The following is a 9,264-nucleotide window of genomic DNA, read 5'->3' on the forward strand; positions in this document are numbered from 1 at the left end:
GTGACAGATTTTGTCTAAGATACTCTTGATTTTATCAGAGAGCTGAATCAAGCTACACATGGATGGGAATACATCGCTATAATTGCTGACATACTAATAATTATTATAGCACTTCACTTAGAATCATAGAATATCCTGAGTTGGAAGGGACCCTTAAGGATCATCAAGTCCAACTCTTGACACCGCACAGGTCTACCCAAAAGTTCAGACCATGTGCCTAAGTGCACAGTCCAATCTCTTCTTAAACTCAGACAGGCTCGGTGCAGTGACCACTTCCCTGGGGAGCCTGTTCCAGTGTGCAACCACCCTCTCTGTGAAGAACCCCCTCCTGACGTCCAGCCTAAATTTCCCCTGCCTCAGCTTAACCCCGTTCCCGCGGGTCCTGTCACTGGTGTTAATGGGGAAAAGGTCTCCTGCCTCTCGACACCCCCTTACGAGGAAGTTGTAGACTGTGATGAGGTCTCCCCTCAGCCTCCTCTTCTCCAGGCTGAACAGGCCCAGTGACCTCAGCCGTTCCTCGTACGTCTTCCCCTCCAGGCCTTTCACCATCTTCGTAGCCCTCCTCTGGACACTCTCCAACAGTTTCATGTCCTTTTTATACTGTGGTGCCCAGAACTGCACACAGTACTCGAGGTGAGGCCGCACCAGCGCAGAGTAGAGCGGGACAATCACCTCCCTTGACCTACTAGCGATGCCGTGCTTGATGCACCCCAGGACACGATTGGCCCTCCTGGCTGCCAGGGCACACTGCTGGCTCATATTCAACTTGCTGTCTACCACGACCCCCAGATCCCTCTCTTCTAGGCTGCTCTCCAGCGTCTCATCGCCCAGTCTGTACATGCAGCCAGGGTTTCCCCGTCCCAGGTGCAGGACCCGGCACTTGCTCTTATTGAACTTCATGCGGTTGGTGATCGACCAGCTCTCCAACCTGTCCAGATCCCTCTGTAAGGCCTTTACGCTCTCATTCGAGTCCACAACTCCTCCAAGTTTGGTGTCATCAGCAAACTTGCTCAAAATACCCTCTATTCCTACATCCAGATCGTTTATAAAAATATTGAAAAGTACCGGCCCTAAAATGGTCCTAATGGCCCTAAAAGCACTTACATTCAGTGCTACCATTTCCTCGAGGACATTATACAGCCTGGCTGGAAAATAGATTTATTCTAAATGAGAGGAAATAATAGAACCGTATCTACTTACCATTAGAACTATAAAGTATGTTATTACAAAGATCTTAAGTTTACTATAGTGGAAAAGTAGAGCATACAGCATTACTCACTGAAAATAAGGAACCTGCTTAGTCAAATGACCCTTTCCTATTTTATGTTATTTGATCCATACCTCAGGACAAGGCTCTACATGACAATCTTTGATAGAACAATGGCCATCGTCAGCCCAGAATGGGCACGGTCTCTTCAGATTGACCTAAACACACAAAAAACAAAAGGTTACAATCAGTATTATTTAAAGCAAATTTTAAAACAGAGAACTCCCACTATCAAGTCCTTTCAAATTAAAAAAGATATAAAGAAAACGGTTAAATTTAGTACTGACATATAAAAACATACGTTGAACTACTCTCCCTCAGAGCTGAAGCTTGGTGCATTGGAGTTGTTAATAATGGTACCAAGTGGACACAAACACAGAATAGTAAAGCCCAAATTAAATCTGTCAGTTAATGTAACTTAAAAAAGCAGTAAACAAAATGCTAAAAAGAAGGCAAACCAGACACATACAGCTATAAAATGGCTGCACTTAGTTGTATTTGTACTAAACTGATCAAGGAAATATATTTCATGGAAGACAGGAACTAGTACAGAAGTTTATGGTTTAAATTAAATGCTTGGAGGATTTCAGATTCCAAGCAGTAAAAAATGGACAAATCACTACTACACTTCATTGCTCTAGTCAAGGAATAATGGGTATCAAAATATTAATGGACTTAAAGAGCTGATGTTGTACAAGTATAAATAACTAAGAGAAACCACTTCAGAAACATTACCAGCAAATCCAGTCATGTTTTCTTGTCAATGCTCCTATTTGTTATTAAATGGCAGAATAACACACATACTAGAATCTACTACATAGCAAGAGACTCAAACACTTTGCGATTACATTTCATGCTGATTGCCAATATGAAAGTCAGTTCAAAAAAAAGTTTTATTTTGCATTAGCCACACACACACACACACACACGGTAACACACACTTGGACCTCATTGTTCCTACACTGAAGACTACATACTTAAAGTTTTCTTGCACGATCAACCAGAAACACTGTGGAAATACACCATCTTTGAAATCTAAAATTACAAGTAAAATACAACACAATTATCCTCAGAAGCTATCAACATTTTTGGATAAAAATGAAGACACACTTTTACAACTCTCAAAGTAAAACTATTGTTTCTCAGTTTTCCTTTAGCAAAGTCTGTACTAGTTTCCTTCAGTTTATAAGTATTATTCAAAGACATTAAACTGAAGTCACTACTTATATCAAATAACCTGCTTAAATGATTGGAGGTTATTACTTTATATTTGAAACTTTTGAGTCCACAGTTGGACACAGCAAGAGTTCTAATAAAATGCACTGTAAAATTAAGCCTAATACTCCAAGGACAGCATCAAGTCCTTGAACAATTTCAACACAAACTTAAGATTTAAAAACATGCTCACAATTATTATTTAGGTCTATACATCTTAAGCCAGAAAACTAATCCATATGCTAGCTCACAAGAAAAGACTTATACAAGATGTACATCAAATGGAGTCGTACACTGTAACAGCATTCCTGTTGTATCTCATCACTACCACCCCAGTAAGAGCTGCTACACAAAACATGCCCTCACACCAATTTCTACCAAAAAAGCACACCCAAACCAGCTAATACTGTTAGGATACAACCTTCTTCAAAGTAAACCCTAACACACTTAAGCAGCCACGAGGGCCGGTGTGCAGTCCACCCATTGCTACACAATATTTACTAATTCTAGAGAAGAATTTGTCAGAAAATCAAGCTGAATAAATTGGAAAGTTTTTTATCTGTTCCCTTCTGAATAAGCAGCAGGTTTTTTGTCCCTGCACAGAATCAAGGAAGTGCTATGGAGTCAGTGCATAATCGGTATTGATTAAAGTACAAAGACTGTACAACCTCAGTTGGGCTCACAAGTGTGCTTTGTGTGTGAGCACAGATACTGCTTAGTTACTTGGACCTTGCATCTTCCTGTTAGCAATATCAGCAATGCAAAAAAAACTTCAACTCCTGACTATCCCCCAGCTCTATAGGTTAACACACTGCATTTTGCTGTCTCAGTTCTCTACCCACTGGAAGAATATACGTATCCACTGAGGGTGAATTAATAATACAGATTCCAAAATAATTTGTATTGGTTTGGTTCCTGTCATGCAGGAAAATTGTAAGCATTAACTACTGTTTGTACACTCAAGCATACAGTCATTTGGATGAAATCAAAACTGTATGAAAGATGAGGTAGGATTATAACAAACTGTGATCCGCAGACTCCTATTAAAATTAAGATAAAACCTCAATTTGCAGGACGAAATTACTATTGTATAGTTTGTACAAAACCTTGTATACATGCTAGCCCTCTCTTTGAGTTCAATCTTCCTGTTGCCTCTAGAGAAACTAATGAACAGAACCAAGTGATATTCGCCCTCAGGTCGCACATACCTTGCTTCTCCTGAAAACTCAAGTTAGAACTGCGTCATGTAGCAGGAGGAAATTCAGGATGAAGTTACATATTATTGCTTGCTCAGACTACACAGGGAAGACTCTAGTGCTTCTCCTGTCTCACATTTATAACCCCACCTTACATTAACTTAAATATTTGTCTGATACCAGACCAAGTAAATAACTTACTGCATCCTGAAAACAAAAAACCAAAAAACAAACAAAAAAAATCCTGAAAAATTGACCAGGTTAAAGGGAAGCACTGGCATAACACACAGTCAGACAAGGCCAAGATATAAAAGCAAAGGAACAGAGATGGCCTGCTCTGAAGAGGAATCTTTTTTTTTTTTTCTCTCCAGTGGCAGGTAACCATCTGATAAGCTCACACAAAATGTAACCTCATTTTCAAGCTAAACATATCTGAAAATAAGAGTCTTATTTCACTCATCAGAGTCTAACAGAGAGAAAACAATTGTTGAAGGACGTGAGTGGTATCACAGACCATTTGAAAAGTATTTGTTCCTCTTTTTCAAATAAATAAAAGCTCTCTAGATGGCAAACACTGACATCAGAACTAAGCTGGTAAGAAAAAGAAATAATTGTAATATTTTAATTTCCAATTATACAAGTTACTTCGAAGACAAGTGCTGCATGCTGTCAAAAAGCTACCAATATACAACCCTTTCCCAGATGTAGCCGTCCAAAGACATTGCCTTGAAAATTACCACTTACACGCTGAATGAAAGCAGTAGATTTGCTGTCACGGACTCCAGGATTAACAGAGCAAACACAGGACCTCCTACCAGTATAAATTCCAGGGACTGAAAGCCTGCTATAACCAAATGAAAGAACTCTACATTTCTAAAAGACAACTTAATGCAGCCAAGTTGGTTTGCTCAGTAATCTTCCCTGTATTTTATGGATTTCATTTAAATTATTCAGGAAAAAAGTCACTAATTGTACCTTGTAATATCTGAAGTAATCACGTTCTTGCAGTTTCTGTATTTTGGGGAAGATCTTGAACGTATTGAAGTCATCGATGCTTTCTATATCACATAAGCAATCATCTAGGACTCCTGTGAGCTATAAAAAAAAACAAACATTGTATTGTTTTTTAATCAAGAAATGCAGCATTAACTGTGGAAAAATCCTCTAAAAAAGATAAGTCAAAAGAAATAGCAGCAAAATGAAATTCCATAACAAAAAATATATTTCTCATTATGTAACATACTTTACACACCCAAAATTGGGAAATAACAGACCTTTGCACTTTTTAGCTTAAGTCCACCTTCAAACACAACTCTGAATCAATGTTAGACTACCATTTCCAGCCCTGAAATTTGTTTTTACAGATTCAACGTATAGAACGTTCTGCAGAACAAACAGCAAGATTTTCCAAACTACAAATACACGTTATCTTAGCACAGAATTGCAAACCAAGTATTCAACTAATGAGCATGCAACAGAAGAATTCCCCCAAAAACACAACTATGCACTGTTATCCTATTTTTTTCATTTCTTCTTAAAAGTACAAAAAATTCTAGATAGTTTCTTTAGCAGTATGGGAGAAAGAGGCATCGGTACTTTTCTGCCTAAGAAGTTAGTAACTTCACAGTTAAATTCTACAAACAAATGCAGGTGTCTGCACTTGTTTTTCCTAATATTACAAGGCTGTAAACCTATTGTGAAATTAAGCCTGAACTTCCCAGGCTCCATCCCTCCTGTGCCAGGACCACAAGCTTGCTGGCACTGAACTAGCCCAAGACTGTCCCTGCAAGAAAGCGCGCACAAGTGCCGAGGCAGCCCAAGCGCTGCCAGCACAGGAGAGGAAGTAGCAGTGCACAAGTAGCCAAGAGAGGCCCCAACAACTGAGCAGACTAAGCTATGGCAACAGTTTTGCTAAGACCCTGACAGCACCTTAACGAGAGACGAGAACAGTGAAAACGTGATTCTGTGAACATTTGTGACATAAATTGAATGAAATCTCAACTACTCCTCAGCTTCTTCACCAAATAGAAGCACCCTTGAAAGGCCTTTCAAGCTTATGTTTGAAGGCTTTAGTCCATATCTAAATGGATGGAATCAAGCACTGCTGCTAACTACTATTATTCTTCAGCCAGATGTGAAATTTGTCAGCATAACTGATGGCCTAGAAAGCAAATAAAATAGGAAAGCTCGCATATTTTGTATCTTGTGTAGGCTTAGAACTTCTCAGTACTAAAAGGCTGCGTGCGAAAGGAGAAGAAAAACATTGTGTTTTTTTCTCCATAGATTTCACAGCTAGATGAGATGAGGTTATGAAATCTTCTAATCTGTTTTATGCATGATAAATCACTCCACTACTTTACAGCAACGATACCGTTATATAACCAAGCTTGATATAAAAAAAAGTCACCAGAAATCAAACTGTAGGCTTCCGCTCTTATGAAGAAGAAAGGAAGCCCAGGAAGTGGACTCCTCACCACCCAAGAGAATACAGCGAGGTTATGGCAATAAAGCATTCTAGTAGGAAATTCCCCTTACATAGATCTTACTTTCCCTGACACACTAAATAGGCTGTCGCAATTCTGCAGGGTAGTTATGGTAATGAAGTAAAACACAATTAAGGGAAGCAACTTCACCCTAAAGTCTTCCATGCTGTTACACTTGCTTTTGTTAATGTTATTTAACTTCAAACCTGGGCAAACAGCTCTGGAAGACTGTATTCATTAACAGGCTTTTAAAAAGCCTAAAGACCTCACAACCCACATGACTGCCAAGTTCTAAGCAAGAATACAGAAGTTATTATCAACATTTACAGAAGTAAAACATCCATGCACTTTAAATTTATGATTTCATTGCAAAACTCAAGTTTTTGTATCAATCACACATAGAGAAAGTAACACCTTACCACTAACAAACAGTTCGCACATTCTGCTAAAATACAAAAAGGCAGAAAGGTAACTCAACATTTTGCTCACATATTATTCAACTATATAACAGAGTAGCTACGTAAAGAACAGTAACGTATTAAGATGAAAGCAGAGTGAGGAGGAGCTGAGAAATTTTCTTTGGACTTAAAGATGAAGAGTAGGAAATAATTCTGATGCTTGCCTCCCACTGCTTATAAAAATATTTAGACCATCTTTGCAAAACCAAAAATGCCGCTCTGGGGGAAAGCGATCCAAATCAACAAGCTGTACTTACAAGCAGTATCAAATACCCACGGAAAATAAAGCTGCAGTCCTTTATTTAACCAAGATAACAAACTAATTGAAGTTACACCTTTGCCAGATGTCTCTGATAACACTTTCATTCTAGGAACACCTTTCACAATGTAGTGCATTTTACTCAGAAAAATAAGCAGTGCCAAAAATAATCTACCCCCCAAACTAGAAGAGGGCTCAAATTTTTTAAGAGAAAAACTAATATAGGGTAGCAAGAGCAAGCAAGCAAAACTCTCAATTTCATTCTCATAAGCTTTACAAAACTGAAGCAGTTGGCTCCCTGAATACATAAAACTGGAAAAAAAAAAAAAAGAAAAAAAAAAAAAGATGTTTCCTTGGAAGGCACGTTCTAAAATTAAACAATGCTGTATCTGTACCAAAATACAATTTATGAAGTCCTTTGACAGCCCATATGAAAAGCCAATACTGCACAGGAGCAGCGTCAGTTCATGGCATGCTGACTCCAGCCGCCCTTGTCATTAGTGCCAGTAAAGTCTTCAGTGCTTAATGACAGACCACTAAGAAAATGCATGAAACTGCTCTGTTTGTCAGCACCCAGATCCCCCAGTGAATTTTCAATGTGAAGATATGAAAATAAGGACAACATATTTCACAGTTAACACTACCTATTGAACGACCTACTTTGCTATCCACGCCACTCATTTTTTGCCTTTTTGAGCTGAGCTGCACTAGTTAACTTAAACCACAAATACACAGCCAAACTCTACTATAAGTTAGCACAACTTCTGAACTGTACTAGAAGTTACCACCACCAAGTATCAGGCTTCCTTTTCATTTGTCAATTACTTTGAACTTTACGATAAACTCTAGGAGCATTAGTCTAACATAAGTGTGATCAAAGTCAGACACAGACTAGTTTCTATTCCTTATTCCCAATATGCTTATCAAAGCATTCCCATGTATCATTAAACTTAGTTTAGTTTTTGTACAAGTATCAGCTGTGTTGGACATGTCAAACTGCTCCAAGATAAACTAAGCTTTCACACAAAAAGGTCGGCGTTTAACCTGCATCAATTTCTCCTTATGAAAGGCCGGCAAAGAAGTGTACTCAGCACTTCAACGTTATCAGCAACCCGAACAAGTGCATATACTAACAAGCAGCATATTTACACCAACCACCTTATTAGTGCTATAAGGTTGCTGCACTTTAATTGCTCCAACAATTAGAAGACCACCAGGGACACCGCTTTGCTCCTCAACGTTTCACTCTGCCAGGGCTGCAGAACAAGAGAAGAACTGCAGGTAACACAACCCCAAGGGCTAATGGGCAGCTTATCTTTCCTCGGGGCAAGTCGAGCCGTGGCTGTTCAAGCTCTCAGCACAGGGTAATAACAGTCCTACAAACAGCCACCCCTCTGCCAAGGGCTGCGAGAAAGCCACGACAGCCTAACACCTGCGTTAGGAGCTCCAGTTCAGCCAGCGTCTCGTTATGCTGGGATAACTGTTAGGCAAGGGTTTTTTTTCTGAAGCCTCGGACAGCTTCAGGTTATAACCCCAAACCGTGGGGTTCCTGAGCTCGGTTACTCCCCGCCTCGGGCCGTCAGCCTCCACCCCGCACATCAACTTCAGAAGACGCAATAAAAACAACACCCGGGGGCCGCAGGGGCGCTCCGCTCCACGTGCTCACCGCGACGCCCGGGGCCGAGCCGCAGCCCCCCCTCCCCTCCCCTCCCCTCCCTCCCTCCCTCCCCGACACGGGGCTGCCGCTCCCCGCCGGCTGCCTGAGGACGGCGCTGCCCGGAGGCCGCGGGCCGTGCCCGAGCCCCCTGCCGCCGATCGCCCGCCGCCGATCGCCCCCCCCCCCCCCCCCCCCGGCCGCCCCGCTCCCCCCGCCGCGGCTCCCACCTGGGCCTCCGCCGCGAGGACGCAGCCGAGCGCCGCCAGCAGCCGCAGCGCCGCCCCGCTCCGCCCGGCCCCGCCGCCGCTGCTCATGCTGCTCCCGCCGCTCCGCCCGGCCGCACGAAGCGGGCGAGGCTCGGCGAAGCGGCGGCGTCTCCGTCTCCGTCTCCGTCTCCTCCTCCTCCCTGCCCAGAGCCGTCGGGCGGGGGCGCCGCGCTCGCCTCAGCCCGAGCGCGCGCCGTCCCTTCGCGCAGCACCCGCCGCCCGCGCGGCCGCCCGGCTGCCAGCCCGCCGCGCCGCATGCCGGGACATGTAGTCTGCGCGCGCGCGGCGCCCTCCCGCTGGTACTCCTCCTCCTCCTGCTGCTGCTCCTACTGGTGCTGCTGCTGCCCCTCCTCCCGTCGCAGTCCAATGGGAGCGGACCACGCGCGCCTCCAAAACAAGCGGCGGGCGGGCGGGCGCCGGCTGCTGCTGCTGCGGCCGCGGCCGCTCCTACTGCGTGTGTGTG

General features: G+C 42.8%; 1 protein-coding gene across 1 annotated transcript in view; it reads right to left on the minus strand.

Annotated features, from left to right (window-relative positions):
* The window catches only part of ERO1B (endoplasmic reticulum oxidoreductase 1 beta), a 34,091-nt gene extending 25,162 nt beyond the window's left edge, over positions 1–8,929 (minus strand). Inside the window, exons 1-3 of the mRNA XM_082758279.1 lie at positions 8,763–8,929; positions 4,654–4,773; positions 1,342–1,425 (exon numbers count right to left, since the gene is read on the minus strand). Of these exons, the coding sequence (XP_082614405.1) occupies positions 1,342–1,425; positions 4,654–4,773; positions 8,763–8,849 (291 nt within the window). The 5' untranslated portion in view covers positions 8,850–8,929. The remainder of the gene's footprint in view (positions 1–1,341; positions 1,426–4,653; positions 4,774–8,762) is intronic.
* Positions 8,930–9,264: the final 335 nt, after the last annotated feature.

The sequence above is a fragment of the Aythya marila genome (assembly GCF_965140915.1).
Source record: "Aythya marila genome assembly, chromosome: 3".
Lineage (NCBI taxonomy): Eukaryota > Metazoa > Chordata > Aves > Anseriformes > Anatidae > Aythya > Aythya marila.